General features: G+C 40.7%; 1 protein-coding gene across 1 annotated transcript in view; it reads right to left on the bottom strand.

The window, feature by feature from the left end:
• Window positions 1–20392, bottom strand: part of Usp45 (ubiquitin specific peptidase 45) — a 63459-nt gene that overhangs the window by 8008 nt on the left and 35059 nt on the right. The window contains exons 9-13 of the mRNA XM_059254057.1: window positions 18241–18328; window positions 11706–11787; window positions 6211–6302; window positions 4392–4448; window positions 2763–2906 (exon numbers count right to left, since the gene is read on the bottom strand). Of these exons, the coding sequence (XP_059110040.1) occupies window positions 2763–2906; window positions 4392–4448; window positions 6211–6302; window positions 11706–11787; window positions 18241–18328 (463 nt within the window). The remainder of the gene's footprint in view (window positions 1–2762; window positions 2907–4391; window positions 4449–6210; window positions 6303–11705; window positions 11788–18240; window positions 18329–20392) is intronic.

Here is a 20392-nt window from a genome sequence, read left to right as displayed (position 1 = left end):
CCTAAACGAGAATCAACAGATGATAGACTAATTTGCTCTAATTTAAATCTAATCTATTACCCGGGAGACTAACAGCAGTGGCTGCCATGTGTGGGGAAGGGAATGGGATTTCTGTAGAACACGGCTATGAGAAAGACTTAAGCCTTTCATATAGCTATAAGACATCTATTTCCATCACTATGTATTTGGTCTAGTAAAGAGCACAAAATAAAAGATGAATAATAGCCGGGCGGTAGTGGCACACACCTTTAATCCCAGCATTTGGGAAGCAAAAAGAAAGGAGGATCTGGGGCTGGAGAGATAGCTCAGAGGTTAAGAGCACTGACTGTTCTTCCAGAGGTCCTGAGTTCAATTCCCAGCAACCACATGGTGGCTCACAACCATCTGTAATGAGATTTGGCGCCCTCTTCTGTATACATAATGAATAAATAAATCTAAAAAAAAAAAAAAAAAAAAAAAAAAAAAGAAAGGAGGATCTCTGTGAGTTCGAGGCCAGCCTGGTCCACACAGCAAGTTCCAGGACAGTCAGGGCTATAGAGAGAGACCTTGTCTCAAAATAACTAAACAAACAACGAACAAAAACAAAACAGCACAAGCTAAAGAAAGTTGTTACAAACTCAGATTTTACTAGCCAGTGCTTTAGAAAGGCACATCAGAACCTGCAGTGACTTCATTGTTTCCATCTCCGAAGCTCCAATCATAGCACTTCCATTCTCCATTGTTAGAAAAGGCACATGGTCAAGAGTATCAACCACCCTAGGGATCTTATGAGCAGAAATGAGACAGACTTTATTTGAAGGTTACACCTGTAATCCGAGCACTTGGGAGGCTGAAGCAAATTTCAGGCCAGCCTGAGCTAAATACTGAATTTCAGGCCAGCCTGAGCTAAATACTGAATTTCAGGCTAGCCAGAATTATAATACAACAAGACTGTCTCAAAAATACAAAACAAAACAAAAACAAAATCAACCAGCCAACCAAACAGATGGATGGACAGACAACTAGTAAGATAAAATAAAAGAAGAGAAAAACCATACATTCTATCTTTTGTAGTTTTGTCCCTATAAGATTTCTAACAGAATAGCTTCAATTTCATGTCACTTTGACAAGTCAGTATAATTTATTTTACATAAAAGGCATTCTCCTTAAATAAAATACAAATCAGATTGATTTCTTTCTATTTTAATAGAATAGTTAGCAACCAGACATGTCTCTAGAAAAATTAAGTATTGACAAGATGTTTGAATAGCTAGCAATATGAAAAGATAGACACCAAAATTTATACATCCCTACTTGAATATATATCACCACTTAAAACTCACTACCATCCCAGCACTCGGGAGGCAGAGCCAGGCGGATCTCTGTGAGTTCGAGGCCAGCCTGGGCTACCAAGTGAGTTCCAGGAAAAAGGCGCAAAGCTACACAGAGAAACCCTGTCTCGAAAAACCAAAAAAAAAAAAAAAAAAAAAAAAAAACCTCACTACCTCTCCCTCCTCTGCCCAGCTCCATCGCCCCCATTTTGTTTTGTTTACAGTTTCAGAGACTGTAGCTAGAGTTTTCCTGCCTGGCCCACAGTCAGGACAAATCTCTCTCACCTGCCAGTCCTACAGCCTCTCAGACCCGACCAAGTAAACACAGAGACTTATATTGCTTTCAAACTGTATGGCCGTGGCAGGCTTCTTGCTAACTGTTCTTATAGCTTAAATTAATCCATTTCTATAAATCTATACCTTGCCACGTGGCTCGTGGCTTATCGGCATCTTCACATGGTGTTTGTCATCGTGGCGGCTGGCAGTGTCTCTCTGACTCAGCCTTCCACTTCCCAGCTTTATTCTCCTCCTTGTCCCGCCCATACTTCCTGCCTGGCCAATGGCCAATCAGTGTTTTATTTATTGACTAATCAGCAACACATGTGACATACAGAACATCCCACAGCAAGAGACAAATCTTGCTACTGTAGCTCAGCCCAGGCCGGAATTACTGTGAAGCTCAACTTGGGATCCTCCTGCTTCAGCCTCTGGAGTGCTAGAAATACAGGCATGCACCACCACACCTGGCTAGAAGTTGTCTTGCTGAAAATGAAATAAACAATCAACGCTAAAAGTTGGCCTCTAGATCCAATTTTTAGTAGAAAAGAAGTAACAGAGAGAGAAAAACCTGTCAGAGCCATGGGAACTCAATAGCAAAATGAATTATTGTTGAATGTGGGAAACTATTAACAAAAGGATCACATTGCTTCAGTAAATAGAATGAAACGAGGGAATCTATAGGTTATAAAAAGATTTAAAAAGTGTGCTCATCAACTGTAACCTGTGAACCCTTTTTTTAGATCATAAACCAGAAGCAGGTTTGATATTACTAATGAGTTTCTGACAATTTCAGGGATATGCAGGTACTTTGGTAATGTTTGTAGTAAAGAGTATCTTCATTTTTTATTTCTTTGTTGTTCTAGGTGTTGAACATTTGAGCATCGGGAGTGTTCCACTACAGGGCTCTATCGGGGCCCCCAAAAAGTAACTTTTAGTGATATACTTAGAGGTACATGATATATTTGGGATTTCCTTCAGAATAACCTGGGTTGGAAAAGAAGAAATGATGGAATACATATGATGGAACATGATCAGCCATGAAATGATCATGGTAAAGATGAGAAACAGGATGGGGGATGTTTATTAGATACTGCTGTTTCTACTTGTGAACATGCTTGAGATATTTCAAAACAAAAGTATTACAGACATACCCCCCACCACAATCTGACTTGCCTTATCTTTAGGTGAGGAATGCATCTTGGCAGCTCTGGGTTGATGGGTATTTTCTACAGCAACGGTGGCATTGTTATGATCTCGGTCTGTCTCCTGTAAACTTCGGCATTTATTCATTTTTCCCAAAAGTACAGGTTTGGAAACCTACGCCACATGTAACATAAAACATTTTAAACAAATAAATTTTTTCCAAACTTCCTAATTTAATAGAAACGTAACAAGGTAATTTTCTTTTTAAGAAATGATTGTTAGATTGTTTTATTAGTATGGGTGCTTTGGGCATGGATGTCTGTGCACTTGTATTCATTGCCCACAGAGGCCACAGGAGCACGATGGATGCCCTGCAACTTGAACTGGAGTTGAAGAATGTGATCATCTGAATGTAATTGGCCCCCATAATCTCATAGGGAGTGACACTATTAGGAGGTGTGGCTTTACTGGAGTGGGAATGGCCTTGTTGGAGGAAGTGTGTCACTGCAGGGGTGGGTTTTGAGGTTTCCTATGCTCAGGATACTGCCCAGGGCCTCAATTGACTTCCTGTTGCCTGCAAGATGTAGGACTCTCAGCTATTCTTCCTCCAGCACCACATCTGCCTGCATGCTGCCATGCTCCCTGCCATGATGATAATGGGCTGAACCTCTGAAACTGTAAGCCAGACCCAATTAAATGTTTTCTTTCATGGTGTCTCTTCACAGCAATAGAAACCCTAACTAAGACAAGACAGTTGTAAGCTCACAAGCCATGTGGGTGCTTGGAGTTGGACCCAGGTCCTCTGGAAAAGCAGCCAGTACCCTTAACTGATGAGCCTTCTCTCCAACCCATTTTAACAACTTCAAAATACAAGTGTTGGGATAATCTTTTTGTATACTGTGTAAAGATGTGTCTCTGTTTTACCTCACCCACCTAAGGGACCCTCTGGTTGGTTTAAAAAAGAGCTGAACAGGGCTGGAGAGATGGCTCGGCGGTTAAGAGCACTGGCTGCTCTTCCAGAGGTCCTGAGTTCAATTCCCAGCAACCACATGGTGGCTCACTGCCATCTGTAATGAGATCTGGTGCCCTCTTCTGGCCTGCAGTCATACATGTTATATACACAGTAAATAAATAAATCTTTAAAAAAAAAAAAAAGAGCTGAACAGCCAATAGCTAGGCAGGCAGAGGATAGGTGGGATTCCCAGCAGAGACAGGAATTCTGGGAAAGAATCTGAGGTGGGAAATTCGCCAGCCAGACATGGAGGAAGTCGGACATAAAATACTGAGGAGAGGTAACAAGCCACATGGCAGAATGTAGATTAATATATATGGGTTTTAATTTAAGTTTTAAGAGCTAGGTGGGAACAAACCTAAGCAAAGGCCAAGCTTTCATAATTAATAAAAAAAAGTCTCCATGTCATTATTCAGGAGCTGGTGGTTCAAAGAAAGTCCGACTATATACAATGCTTAAAGATCTAATTCCAGTAAGAAAATATATATACTTCATACACATGTCCACATACTTGATATCAAACATACACAAACCCAGTTCTGTGTAAACCACATGACTCTGAGATATGGATAATAAGCTCAACAGGTGCTTAAATAAATGAATGAATGCACGCTCTTTGCAGGAGTTTCATGATTTTTTCTCCTTACCCTTTCTTCTATAATAGGAAGTGAAATATCAATGAAGGGATCCTTCATAGTGGAGATCTTAAAAAGAAAAAGCAGATTGAGAATTTCAGTTAGAATTCTAACACAGATACACACTGTTGGTAAAGAGCAAAATAAACCAAACTTCCCAGGTGACTTGAAATCTCAAGTTAAAGCACAATATGAAGTGTTAAGAAAAAGCAGAAAGCTGGCAGTGGTGGCACACGCCTTTAATTCCAGCACTTGGGAGGCAGAGGCAGGCGGATCTATGTGAGTCTGTGAGTTCAAGACCAGCCTGGTCTACAGAGCGAGTTCCAGGACAGCCAGGGCTGTTACACAGAGAAACCCTGTCTCCAAAACAAAAACGGAAGGAAGGAAGGAAGGAAGGAAGGGAGGGAGGGAGGGAGGGAGGAAGAGAGGGAGAAAAGAAAAAAGAAAACACAGAGATGACAATGTTTGACCGATTTCTTAAAATAATTCTGTTTTAGAAGATATCTATGTAAGAGAGAAATCAGTGTCCTTGCCCAAAGTTCTATAAATCTTAGTAAAAGTTATAGTCACATTCTAGGTTTCAATGTCATAAGCAAGAAGAGGGAGGGCAGAAAAACTGAACATCCAGACTCTTTACCTATAAAATCTGATAAAAGTTTAACCTATCACACTCAGCCACATTTTTAGAAATATTTCTTATCAAGCAGTTGAAAAATCTATAAAAATTCATGCATATTTTATGATGTTAAAGACAGTATTACAATAAGAATTAGTACTAAATTCAAAGATTAAGTCAAGAGTACAGACACAAACACACTCCTTCTGAATATCATGTAACCACACACACACACACACACACACACACACACACACACACACACACACACAGAGAAAACCCTAAATCAAATGTGATAGTCTTATGTTGCCACATTTTAGAACACTGCACTGTGATGGTTACTCATTTTCACAGAAATTTCTCTCTCACTTCAGTCTAAACTAGAAGCTATTGCATCCAATCATATTCAGATAGGCTTATCTGGCATGGTGGCATATACCTGTAATCTCACCACCTGGGAGGGGGACACAGGAGAACTTCAGTTCAAAGCCAGCCTGTACTACATATACACAGCAAAACGGGGAGAGCAACTAAGAGAAGTGGACTCAGAATAACTTCAGGTAAGTCAAGAGGAAAACTGAAACCACATAAACAAGCATGTTTACTTAGAAACACTTAAAAATGTGCTCACTGTTTAGAAGTAGAAGGTACATTTTACAAGAATTACTATGTAGCCCCCTGTCATAGTCCTTTTAATGACTGTTCAAGGCAGCATGTAGAAGAAAATCTCTTTGCTGCCATTATCACGAGCTGTTCTAAGTCAGAAAAGTTGAACAGCGAGCTGACTTCAGGGGACGCGCACTCCACTCAGGAACACAAGAGTTCTGGTCATCGTTATCCATCTGATGGCTACAGGAAAGTTCACTGCAATGACTGTTGCCACAACAGTCTTTTTCTCTTTTCTTCACTAACAGGTTTCCTGTGCTATCAGCTTTAGCATCTTGGAGCTTGAGCAAGTACTTGAGTCTTTATAAAGGAAAGGCACTAGCTACTTCTGAGACATCACTAATATCCTTTAAGTGGTTGTATTTGTGTATGAAGCAATGTGGGAATCTGAATTGTTATTGTTATTGAAAAGTAATTGTTATTGAAAGTAGGCCTATCAATTTATCAAATAGCTATTGATAACCACTGTGATACTTGAGAACTAAAACACAATACAACAAAAACAATGGGATTGAGGTACATACATTTGTGTGAATTCTAGGTACATACATTTGCACATTCTTCACACATAACTGTGCTAGTTAATTCACCAATAAAGATCCGATCTATGAAGTTCATCTTCACGCCTTCTTTTCCATAGGCTGTAAAAAGCATCCATTTTTTTAATTAAAATTTCACAAAAGTCACTGATCCAACAGTTTCATGCCATTATTTGTTTATTCAAATGTCATCTAGATAAAGTATAGCTTCTATATTATATCCAATAATGCATTTATTATGTTAGATCTTTCTCCTTTACAATTTTTAAAAATTTTTAACACTTATTTATTTATTTTATGTATACGAGTGATCTATCTACATGTACACCTGTAGACCAAAAGAGGCCACCTGATCTCACTATAGATGGTTGTGAGCCACCATGTGGTTGCTGGGAATTGAACTCAGGACCTCTGGAAGAGCAGCCAGTGCCCTTAACCTCTGAGTCATCTTTCCTACCCTCCTTTACAATTTTGTAAAGGACATATATATGACTATCGAGTACCATGATCTGTAGGAATTAACATCATGTAGGGATCAATCTCATGTCATCAGAGTTGGCAGCACACACCCTTACTTGCTAAGTCATCCTGTCAGCCCAAACTATTTAGGTAAAATAAATATAGCAATAACTACTAACTCATATCACACCCCAGCTGCTCCCATTAATCTTCTTGATGCCTTTGTACCTAATGTAAAGGTAGATAGAATAGGGAAAATAGCTGTTCTTGAGGCTAAAGATTCTGGAACCTGGCTATGAAAAGGGGATATAAAAAACAAGTACGTCGCCGGGTGGTGGTGGCGCACGCCTTTAGTCCCAGCACTTGGGAGGCAGAGGCAGGCGGATCTCTGTGAGTTCGAGGCCAGCCTGGGCTACCAAGTGAGTTCCAGGAAAGGCGCAAAGCTACACAGAGAAACCTGTCTCGAAAAACCAAAAAACAAGTACGTGAAGCACAGTATAGGAAGTGACCCTGGGCAGCTGATAGCTCATGTGAACATATACACCCATGTGCTTGATTACACCAAAAAGTTGAAATGATTCTATATAAGAAGTACTTACAGGCCAAAGAAATTGTGCTAATGGTTTGTTTTAAAATAACCGGGCACTGGAGGAAACTGACCAAGCAATATGCTATGGATGTAGTTAAGTTAGGTGACACACACACACAAGAAAATGCACTGTGCTAATCTTGCTGCTCTGACAGATATTTAAAGTTTTCTCAATAAAACCCAAGACTGAAAGTCTATTAACAAAACTGTTCATCTTGCTTTCTATCTTTTGCAAGCCTCTACCTTCAGAAAAAGGTATCCAAAACACTTAATAGCAGAGAAGACATACTTTAATACCCATAGACATTTTATAGTAACTATTAGGAAATACAGTGTTTCATTTAGAAAAATCAAGGGATTAACAGGAGAGCTGACACAAACGGAAAGACACCAGGGTTGTTGCTCTCAACACACACTAGATGGCAGCATCACAACACAGGTAATAGGGCACACATGAGAAACTATGTCCCCCAGCTGCCCCCACTTCCAAGACAGGGTCTCACTATGTAGCTCTAGCTGTCCTGGAACTCACTATCTGGACCAGGCTGGCCTTGAACTCATAGAGATTCACCTGCCTTTGTCTCCCAAGTGCTGGGATTAAAGGTGTGTGCCACTGTACCTGGCTGAGAAAGTGAGCTTTTTTTTTTTTTTTTTTTTTCAGAGCTGAGGACCAAACCTGGGGCCTTGTGCTTGCTAGGCAAGCGCTCTACCACTGAGCTAAATCCCCAACCCCAAGAAAGTGAGTCTTAAACCTGTAACTACAATAGAATGTTAGAGCACTTCTTTATAAATTATGGTCTTAAACAGTATAATACTACAAAAATAAAAGTTAGAAATAAAACACCATATCTTACAGTGTCCTCTAACAATGATTACTTCATACTAACAGTATTTCAAGGCAGAATATACACTAAGAGTAGGAATTGGATGTCACAGGCTATAAACTCAAACTGCAGTAGCTATACAAGCTATGCTTAGTCATTGGCTTGTCTTACATTGACAGACATGTAGCAAAAGGTTGGAGCAAGCAAGATGTGCTGCTCTTATTAGTCTCTTAAATACACAGTGAATCTGAAATGTCTTTAGAGCATATAGACATTTTGTCTAGATAAAACAAGGTAATGTGACTGCCCTCTGAATTGAACTCAATACCCTCTCCACAGAGGTGGTGAACCAATGCCTGATACGGTAAGTATCAATGTAGGTGAGCAATGCAGGCACAGGAAGGCAGTAGACTCAAACGGGGAACACGTTTCTGATGGTAAACTAGACAGAGCAGCAAACTGCTTTCTTCAGACAAGTGTCTCCCGGCCTAAATCAGAGGAGGTCCTCCTCACAATAAATAGTGGAGAGCGCACACTCACGGCTGCCCCGGGATGCAGAAAGTAGAGCCAGTGTGGGCCCGTTGCTGTGGGATGGTCTGTATGTCAAGTGTGTTGCTGATTGGTCAATAAATAAATCACTGATTGGCCAGTGGCCAGGCAGGAAGTATAGGCGGGACAAGGAGGAGAATAAAGCTGGGAAGTGGAAGGCTGAGTCAGAGAGACACTGCCAGCCGCCATGATGACAAGCAGCATGTGAAGATGCCAGTAAGCCACAAGCCATGTGGCAAGGTATAGATTTATGGAAATGGATTAATTTAAGCTATAAGAACAGTTAGCAAGAAGCCTGCCATGGCCATACAGTTTGTAACAAATATAAGTCTCTGTGTTTACTTGGTCGGGTCTGAGCAGCTGTGGGACTGGCAGGTGAGAGAGATTTGTCCTGACTGTGGGCCAGGCAGGAAAACTCTAGCTACAGCCCGTCCCTAAACAAGTCCCTTACACCACTCTCCGTAAGGCAGGGAACACTGCGGAAGAGGGGCAGGAAGTATGTAGGAGCAGAAGACAGGGTGATGGGCTTTACAAAAGGCCATTTCCTAGATGTGATACAACTACTGTAATCATCAACTCACATCAACTGGAGTTACTGCATCAGGACCACACAGGACCAGCATTATCAGTCAATCAAGGAGCTCAGGAGGCCTTATCCTTTACCTCTGAACTACTGGCTAGCACTAGATTCTGGAAAAGATGAACCACTGTCTTTGGGATTCGTGAGGAAGAGGAGAGGCAGACAGAGATGATAGGGCAGTAGGCAGTGAGGGTTGTTGTTATGAAAAGTGCACATATGTGAAATTGAAAAAAATTTAGTTAAAAAAGAAATCTAAGAAAAAAATAGCTGCTACTCATATACCATGAAAATGCTACTGCACAACCCCCAAAAGAGGGCGCTACTTTCAACAATCTTTGAAATCTCCCTTAGACGATTCCATGTATGGACATCAGTGTCAATCGATCATGTGATATTAATTTAAGAAAAAATTATACATACATTGTCACATGTTCTTTCTGTCCCAATGCATTCTTTTTTGTGGACAGACTCTGAGTCAGCATTTTCAAATTTTCAAGCATGGTTTCATCAGAAAACTGTTGACACCCACTTCCTTAGTCACATGACGGCACCTATTAAACACCCTTCTCAAACACAAAGCATCAGAGTAGTACCTCCTTGAGCAACATTTGCATGCCCATCACTTCAGCTGCCTCACCTACCAAGCCAGGTCACAAGTCCTTCACCAGAAGGTGACAGAAAGCCAGCAAGTTCTGAAGGCTTCTGGTCAAGTTGATCACAACACAAAGCAAGCATGTCCATCCCTCTTCCCCAATCACCACCACTTGTCCTTTAGAGAGTAGTCCTTTTTAATTTTTGTTTTAGATTTATGTGTTTAATGTATGAGTGTTTGCATATATGTAAGTACACCATATGCATGAAAGTCAGAAGGTGTTGGGTCCCCAGAAACTGGAATTACTGAGGGCTGTGAGCCACCCATGTAGACACTGGGAAGTGAATGCAGGTGTTCTGCAAGAGAAAAACGTGCTCTTAACCACTAAGCATCTCCTGCTCCTTATTTTGGGGGAAGACAGGGTCTCAACTGTGTAGCCTTGACACTCACAAGAGGCTGGTCTCAAAGAGATCTGCGTGCCTCTATGACCAGCCCTGGAGATTTCCTGTTTCCCTTTAAAAGAGAAGGATATAACCCCTTCTACTGTATCTAAGCCTGCCCTGCCCAGTAACACAATAATTAAAGCCATATTCCATCCTGTAGCACAGCATAGGGTTGTAGCCACAATCCACTCTTGAGAAACCATCCGCATGGACAGACTTACAGGATCCCTTACTGCAACATTAAAACACTCTTGCTCTTAGAATGCTGAAGTCTCTCAGAAGTTGGGATGAACTGAATCATTCTGACTTTTATATGCCAACCCACATGTAACAAAATAATAGTTTCCTCAACGGAAAAGATATGCTTTATCTAATTCTTATAACTGAGAGACTCAAGTGAGCAAGGATTCTTAAGAACCTGGTTATGAAGACTGTACAAGGAAAAGGGCTCAAAGGAAAATTAAGTATTTTGCAGTTGACATTTTTTTTTAATCAATAAGTAAAACCGGCATCACAATTTCTTCTTAAATACACAGCACTGTCTGACTTACTGAGTGATGCACAACTATTTCCTGGATGATCTGCCTCCTCAGTCACTCCCCACAAGACTCAAGTACTACACAATAGCATCTCTGCAATATACATGCATGTATGCCTTAAACACTACACAATTTCGTACTTATAAAACCCAATGTAATACTAAAGTAGTGTATTCTAATGTGCATTTACAACCACCCAGACAGGTTTACTCTACAGTTCTGAGAACAGCAGCGCACACATTCATAATGCCCCCAATGGAGAAGTTGTCGGAATATTGCAAGTGCAGGCACAAAGTCCAGCTTCATCTCTAACATTGTGGAAAGGGAACAGACATCACTAGGCAGTGCCTACATTCTTTCCCTATGCCACTAGGGCGGAGTCCAGGAGATGCATGCTCCTTTAGAGACTTAGTTCACATAATGCTCAACTGCTCCTCTGTAAAGAAACTGTTCTAGGTTATTAGCATATATTCATTTCATAAATAATGTGGTTTCATTGTATTTTCACACGTGTCTTTCAACATATTTATCCCCGTAACCCTTTCATGCCCCCCTACTTCCAATGATCCCCTTCTTCCTCTTCCCAACAGGAGCATGGGTACAGATTGGTTATTTACATATGCATGGGCATCTTACCAGTGGCTAGACCTCTGAAAGAAAAGTCTCCTTCCTCTAGCAACCACGAACAGCATTTATGTACTCAGGGAAGGATGCGTTTTCTGATCCCTTCACTCGGTACAACAGGTTTGTTAAGGTACTGGAAAATCACAGCTGCTCAGAGTTCAGGGGTGCAAGGTAGGCCATGTCCAGGGGAAAGTGTTCTCCAACACACTGCCCTTTCCCTGGATCTTAGATGCTCCCTGAGCCTTGCGGGGAGGAAGGAACCTTTAATATATTGCTCTAGAAAGCACTTTAACAGAGTCCACATACCTTTGACTTTTTTTCTAGTTTCATCATCAGCAGTCTTAGGAGTTGGGTTATTAAATGCTTTTAGAATGCTAGCTTGTATCCTCTGGAAAACAAAGAGAAGAGGACCCAGTGATGGTTAATGAAGATCTCATTCTCAATAAAGGGACTTTCAAATAGCAAAGTACACTACGGTTTCTACCCTGAAAATAAAATATTTGAATCTTAAATAGGTTCTTATTGTTGGGATATGTAGTTTTATTCTGTTTTGAAAGTTTTTTTGTGAGATTGAGATTTCCCTAACATATACACATTTAGAAACATTAAGTGTATTCTATCTTTCAGTTCTAAGATTCCACAAAAGACCAAACTCTCTAACTGGCTATGATAGTACATGCCTGTTATCTCAGCATTTGGAGGAAGGGGCAGGATTGTGAGGTATAGCCAGTCTGGACTACAGAGTGATAACCCGCTTCTAAAACAAATTCAAAATCAAAAGAAAAGAAAAAGGTCTAAAACCTCTCTAATGCCAAATTTTCAGAGAGAAGTGTCAACTTCGTGTTTAGGTTCTGAGGATTTAAAGCATCTTTACCAGTTACACCAGCAAGTAACCTAGTTAGTTCAGCTTCTCCTTAGGGTTAGCGTCTGAGTCTCTTTCCCTTCCCTCCTCCCTTTATCTAAACTGGCATTCTTTATCAAGATACAAATATGAAAAGAGAAAAAAAGATCAGTTCACATGAAATTTCATCTCTATAGACAAGAAGCTATCAAACTAGCCACTGTGGTCTCTCCAGAGGAAATGCACACACACCGGGACCTAAAATCCAGACTGTCAACTAACACCTATCAAGAATTTCCCAAATCACAATCAATAATGACTGTGTCTTTAGCGGCTTGCAGTAAATCACAAGATGTATATTTCTACACCTGTGTGTGCATGTGTTCATATGTGATGCTGAGCTCTGAACCTGGGGCTCACACATGCTACAACATAAGAGTTCTACTGCCAGGTGGTGGCGGCGCACGCCTTTAATCTGAGCACTTGGGAGGCAGAGCCAGGCTCATCTCTATAAGTTCGAGGCCAGCCTGGTCTACAGAGCAAGATCTAGGGCAGGTACCAAAACAACACAGAGAAATCCTGTCTTGAGAGAGAGAGAGAGAGAGAGAGAGAGAGTGTTAGTTCTACCACTGAGCCACACACTCATAGTCTTTATTTTTACATCTTCTGTTTATGTTAGGCAAGTCTCAATCTCCCAAAAAACTTTCAAAACAGAATAAAACTATATATTCCAACAATAAGTATCCGTTTAAGTCAATGAATTATTAGCCTTCAATTAGTTGGGCCTCTCATCTTTCAAAAGACATTTTTTCTACATACTGATCACAGGTTTTACTTTATAAAACTACTGTCTCAGAGACAGAGGGGTGGGGAGGCAGTCCAGTGGGTAGAGTACTTGCCATGTAAGCATGAGGACCAGAAATATGAATCTCCAGAAACCCTGTCTCCCAGAAAGCCAGATGGGTGTGGGTCCTGCCTGTCATCCCAGTGTGTGAAAGGTGAGACAGGGAATCAATCCTCTTGCAAGCTTGCTAGCTAGACTAGCTGAGAGGATGACTTCTGGGTTCAGTAAGAGACACTGCCTCAACAAACAGGGTGAGGAACTACTAAAGAAAATACCAAAGTCAACTTTGGGCCTCTGTGCAGAAACATAAATGCACTCACACATGGGAACACACACACACACACACACACACACACACACACACACACACACACCCCAAAACCCAATACTATTGCCTGAAACAGACTTTAAAAAAGATTTATTATTTATTTATATGTGTCTGTATGTAAGGTGCATGTGTATTTGCAGGTTTCCAAGGAATCCAGAAGAGAGCATTGGATCTCCTGGGGCTGGAGTTACAGCTCTTTGTGAACACCCCAGTATGAGAGCTGGGAACCCAACTTTGGCCCTGCAAGAATAGCCAGTGCTCTTAAATGCTGAGCAGTCTATCCAGACCCTGAAATGGCTTTTACTGTGAAAATGACACAGAATTCTCTGGTAAAAAAAGAAAATGCCAAAGTATGTGGTAGTCTTCAACAGAAAATAAAAACACTGCATATCAGAATCTAAGATATTTCCCAATGTTCAGAAGAAATTTGATGCCTTAAATATTTCAATAAATTGAAAACAATAAAAACAAATGGGTTAAGCAGTCAAATTATGAATTCAGAGAAGGGGTGCCAAGATCAAATAAAAGTAGAAGGAAAAACTTCAAAGGAAATGAAAACAGAAACTGGACAGAAATACTACATGAACCCAAAGCTAATTCTTTAGGTATAGGATAAATAAAAGTACTAGCAAATCTTACCATAATAAAAGGAAGCTTAATATCACACTTAAATAAAAGAAGCCAATAAGAAAGTTAAAGAAAATTTAAATAACCCCAAGAGAATACTTTCTAAGATAATTACATTTGAAACTTGGGAAAAAATAAATACAGTAGGTAATTTTCCAAGAAAATACAATTTTTAAAATTAATTCTATGAGAGATAGAAAATTATCTACCATGCCAGGAGGAGGGAAGGAGGGAAGGAAAAGAAAGAATAAAAGCCTAAATATTTCACAGATTACCACCAAACCTGTTTTAAGGCATAGTATTTCTTTTAAAAAATGGTTCCAATTTACTTTTATGAAGTATAATAAAGGTCTAAAAACTGACTTGAGAGAGCTGAGGAAGGAACTCACTTGGCAGAGTGCTTGTCTGACAAACACAAGGCCTTACATTCAAGCTGTAGTACTGGGGGCATGAAAAAGGCCAGCTGGTTAACACTGCTGACTCCCAGGCCTCACTCACTCAGCGTGGTGCTCTTGCTCTCATGCTCCCTCCTATGGATCTATAATAAACTCATCACACACACACACACACACATACATACACACACATACACACATGTGTATATACACACACACACACACACACATACATACACACACACACACACACACACGTGCACACATACATACACACACATACACACATGTGTATACACACACACACACACACACTATGACCTAAACATTCATGTTAAAGGAAAAGGAAAAGCCAGGAATGGAGCTGTTTAAACACATGTGATAGAGTGCAGCTGAGACATTCTGCCTTTAACATAATCTTACTCAACAATGGATTAAAATGATGTATCTTTAAAATAGTAAGTCTAATCTTAGTGAAAGCTCTATTAGAAGGGGGGAAAAAAACAAAGAAAGCATGAATCTGAAGGTGAAAAGGCTGCTCATAAAAGAACTACTTACAGTAAATGTAATTATATATTCTGCACACACACAAACACGCATGATTGGACCACATGCCCCCTTTAGCATTGCATTCAATTTAGCAGTAGTATATTCCTCAACCTTACTGTCACAGGAAAAGTCTTTAAGGAAACAATATGAAAGGTCAGTAGTTTTCAGTCATTTCTCCACGATTCTGGTGGCAGACATAATAACTGCAGCCTTTCTTCCATCAAGAAAGCCAGGGCAGTGACACGTGTGAACAGCACACCCAGCATCTGTTCATTCCCAGGCCAGACAATGCAGCTCCTGTCTACAGACTCGCTGTAACCGACCAGCACGGCTGTTCTGCTTGTGAGGCTAATACAGCCATAGACACAGCATTTTAATTTTGTCAAACTGTCTATGGCCCTCAAATAGCAGAATAAGAGCAGATGTACTGTCTGAGTTTTTATGATACTGCACAACAGAGAAAAACAATGCACAGAAAAAAATTTAATTAACTTGCAATGGCGTATGACTATCACACAATAAACATACTTCTGCAGAAAAAATCTATAAAGCTGTAAGAAAATGTGATAAAATTTTAGCATTAACATTCAGGGGAATGTTAATGTCTCCAAAACTTAACTGTAAATTTCTTAATTTATCTTTAAAAAACAGGTATAACATGATGTAGTAGTTACCCATCAACTTATTCAAATGATAACATTGAAACAGCTACAAATCCTCCCCAGGAAGCCAGAAGGAAGAACCTATCCAACAGGTAACTTCGCTTTCCCTCTCAAGTTCTCACTGGAGCTGTAATAAACTTGTTCAACAGTACTCACGAAACTCCATCCAGGTACAAAGGAAGAAGTCATAACTCAAGAAAGGTGTTAGAAAGTGATACCAACCTTTCTTTCTATTGCTGGTTTTTGAGACAGGGTCTCACTACGTAGCCTAGGCTTGCCCAGAACTTACGACCTTCCATCCTCTTGCCCCCAGAGTGCAGGAATTACTAGAATGTGATACCACACCAAGTCATGACAAAAATCTTAACAGAAGGTAATCGGGTTCCAAATCAAAATACACATAAGAGTATTGAAGAAGAAGAAGGAAGGGAGTATGAAGATCCAAAGGCTGAACCTGGTGAGTGAGTAAGGAAGTCAGCAAAGGGTATGGTTACAGCACACACTGTTTTATAGAACAGAGAAATCAACTCATTCTTTGTTGTGCTGAAATAATTTCTAAAAAAAAAAAATTAGAACCCTACCTCTCTTCACTGAAATCTGGGCATTAATACAATATTACAGTTCAAAGAAAGTGGGCTTTTTTTTTTTTTTTTTTTTTTTTGGTTTTTTGAGACAGGGTTTCTCTGTGTAACAGTTCGGGCTGTCCTGGAACTCACTCTGTAGACGAGGCTGGCCTCCAACTCACAGAGATCCGCCTGCCTCTGCCTCCTGAGTGCTGGGATTAAAGGCATGCACCACCACTGCCTGGCGAAAGTGGGCTCTTAGGAGTGCTTGCTTAGCTTCTGTGGGGCCCTGGCATGAGTGCAGGAGGGAGAAAGGAGAACTGACCTTGCCCAACAACACCTACTGTAAGCATAGCAGCACTCTGTTGATACCTGACTGCTTTACTTCATATTACTACAGAGTAGGAAGTGTGCTTGCTTTGCGGAGATGAGAAGGATTTTACTACAGTGCTCTAAGATACTATATTACCTAGAATAGACCAGCCCACAGTGTATGTTTAGACAACGATTCTGAAGCTGAAGGTAGGCTTCCAACGGCAACAAACACTTAGCAGTGACCGCCGCAAGTGAAAAAGGGAGAAAACAGAACGTTAGTCTATTTTCTGCTTCTGTGACAAAATACTAGCCAAGTTCAAGGCCAGCCTGGGCTATAGAGTGAGACTCATCTTTTAAAAGTCAAAGAAGAAAGAGAACAGCATCTTACGAGGGTCTTGGCATTTGACATGGTGGTGGGAGGAATCTTAGGGTGCAACAAGTGCAAATGTCCTGGCTTGGATCCCTCCTCTTCTTCATTCTCACACCTTACTGAACTCGAATTACCCCCAAAGATCCCACTTCCAAGTACCATTATCACGTTACTTTAATGATTAGGTTACGAACACGTATACTTTTAGAGAATACATCAGCAGCACAGCAATGTAGAATATGTGCTGTGTATCTGACATCTTTACTATTTTGTACCCTCTCTGATAAATCGTATACTATCTACATAAGATCCCCCAATAAGATACATTTCACTGATGCCATATTAAAGCCAATAAACAACAACACACTCAAGCATAGGACTTGACTAGCACTCTCTGAGCAGCCGGCTTTAGCAGCTGCTCTCTCTGGAGAACGTTTCCTGATTCACACTGCTGAAGTTCTACTCCACTAGCCAGGGGTAGAACCTAAGCCATATGGGGCAGCGGAGGTTTACTCTGAGCATTCAAAATAACAACAGCCAGTTTAGGCTTTGCATATGTGAAACTGAAGCGTGCAGATCACAGCGAGCACTGTGCTGGCTTTCAGCGGGAGAAGAAACACTGCCGTCTTCTGATGGAAGTGAAAAACTCTAAGAGCCAAAGAAGCTAGAGGGAAGGAGAACAGAGGATAAGGGGGTGGTTTGTTCTAGATGGTTGTTTGTTCCTGTGTTTATATGCCTTGGCCTCAATATTTAAGACAACCTTTCTACCCTTATTTTTGTGTCTTCCTTCCTTCCTTCCCTCCCTTCCCTTGCCCTCCTTTCACCCCTTCCTTCCTTCCTTCCTTCCTTCCTTCCTTCCTTCCTTCCTTCCTTCCTTCCCTCCCTATCTTCCCTCCTCCCTCCCTCCCTCCCTCCCTCCATCCCTCCCACTCTTCCTTCCTATCTTCCTGAGATAGGGTCTCACTACTCAGATCTGCTTGCCTCTGCCTCCCTTGTGCTGGGATTAAAAGCATGCAGCATCACACCTGACTCTTCTTCTGAGAGGTATCTCACTATAAACTCCTGGGTCCACGCAATCCTTCTGCCTCAGCCTCTCGGGTAGCCGGGACAGTAGCTGGAGACCACAGTGAGTTCTGTCTCTAAACTACGTTGAGTTGATTTTAGAGCTGAGGGACATTAAGAAAAGGACAAGCGGGGCTACAAAAGTATAAAAGAAATAATCCTACTGAAGAAAGGCAAAAATATAGATCAAAATTACTTGTCACTGTGCTTTAAAATGACAGAAACTGTTCCAGGTTAGTACCTTGGCCTTAAAGAGAACACGTGACACACATCAAGAAATCTGACCTTTGTCTCCTCTGTCCTCACTGCATCCAACAAATGGTGCAAAAGCTCCTGACTGTCCTGTTGCTGGAAACCTTTAAACCGAGGAGCCCTGGGATGTGAAAACAAAGCAAGAAAGAAAAAAAGGAAGAGTCATCCCACAGATCATCAGTAACACGTCAGTCTTACGTAAGATCATTCTGAAATAAATTAATGGTCAGTTTACTACTTTCCAGTTAAACAGACACAATGTTATTCCTGTTCCAAGGCAAATGAGCCCATTGGGTAGGCACTTACCTTTGATTAGGCATGTCACACACAGTGATGACAGTTTTATACACTTTAACTCCCCCATCCCTAAACAGTCTCACTGAAATGTGCAATGTTCTCAAGTTGTAAATGAGAGACCTGCTGTGGAATCATCTTTTTGTACATTGTGAAGATGTGTCATTCTGATTGGCTTAATAAAAAGCTGAATGGCCAATAGCTAGGCAGGATTTTCAGGCACACAGAATGCTAGGAAGAAGAAGGAGGGAGTGGCCAGCCTGGGCACTAAAGAGTAAAGGTAATAAAGTCACAAGACAAACAGTAGATTGGTTAAAAAAAAAGGGGGGGTTAATTTAAGCTGTAAGAGCTAGTTAATAACAAGCCTAAGTGATCAGCCGAGCTTCTATAGTTAATAATAAGTCTCCGAGTCATTATTGAGGAGCTAGCAGTCCTGACAAAAAAGGTCAGACTACAGGGACCAGAAGAGATATTAAGATATGCAATGTCATAGAGCCAGCAAGAAAAACAGCACTCAAACCCAAGTCTCTATGATTTCTTTTCACCTAAAGAATAAAAGGATTAAGATACATTCTGTATCTTAATATAAATATTCATTTGCTTTTTATTTTAGAAGAAATACAGTCACACAGTTACAGACTATATCTTAATATAACTACACATAGCTAACTATGTGAATATATTCCTTCTAAGGATTTAATAATTAGATTTCCTGTGTGACTGAATGAGATAGTTAAGTGCTACACATAGAGACACCAATGGCAAATACTGAGTTGATTTTGGTAACTTCTCAAGTCTGCAGAAGAACAGTGCTGGAGTATCACAGCACCGATTTCAGTGAATTCTGCAGAGCCACAGTAACAAAGCAGAGTGGCAGTGGCACAAACACAGGCGTGTGCACCACCAGAGAAGAGCAGACAATGCAGACACAAACACACACTTCAGCAACCGTGTCAAAGGCTTAAGTCAGAAAAAAGACAGCCTCTTCAATAAACGGGGCTGAAAAAACTTTGTACCCACATGGAGAAGAATAAAACTAAATGCCATCCTTCACTCTCTAACAATCAACACAAAATGCATAAAAGACTTCAATGTAACAACTGAAATGAGAAACTACTAAAAGAAAACCAGGGAAACACTTCTAGATACAGGCATAGGCGAAGACTTTCTCAAACAGCGTCTGATAGCTCAGGAAAGAGCAAAACATTTACAAGTGAGATTGCATGAAATTAAACTTTTCACAGAAAAGTAAACAATCAGCAGCATGAAGAAAAATCCTTGCCGTAAACTACTAGGTTAGTATCTAGAATATCTAAGTAAACAACAACAACAACAAAAAAACCCAACCAAACAAACAACAAAAACCCACAGGAAATAACCCAGCAACAAATGGAGACATGAACACTGAATAGACAGTACTCAGATAGCCAAGAAATATAGGGGGAAAGTTCCATACCCTTAGGAACAGGGAAATTCAAAATCAAAACTAGACACTCAGTCAGATGGCTAACATCAAGAAGCCAACAAATGCTGGCCAAGATGTGGGAGGAAAAACAACCCTCATATACTGTGGGTGGGAATGGACAGTGCCAGAGGCACTATGGAGATCAGTGCAGAGGTTCCTCAGAAAACTCAAAGCAGATTGACCATATGACCCAGCACATTCGAGACTGAACATTTAGGCCAGCACATAAAAGTTATGCACACTCACATTCATGCAACACCAGTCACAACAGCCGAGTCATGGTGTTCAGAATTAGTTTAGGTGTTGTGTCCAGCAATACACCAATGGGTAAAGAAAATGTATTCCTACATAAGAGACTTTTATGCAAACATAAATTCTTGTGTCGTGGGCAGATAAATGAATGGAACAGGGGATAAAAAAAAAAAG

The sequence above is a fragment of the Peromyscus eremicus genome, chromosome 2 (assembly GCF_949786415.1).
Source record: "Peromyscus eremicus chromosome 2, PerEre_H2_v1, whole genome shotgun sequence".
NCBI classification, from domain to species: Eukaryota; Metazoa; Chordata; class Mammalia; order Rodentia; family Cricetidae; genus Peromyscus; species Peromyscus eremicus.
This window is presented reverse-complemented; position numbering and strand designations above follow the sequence as displayed.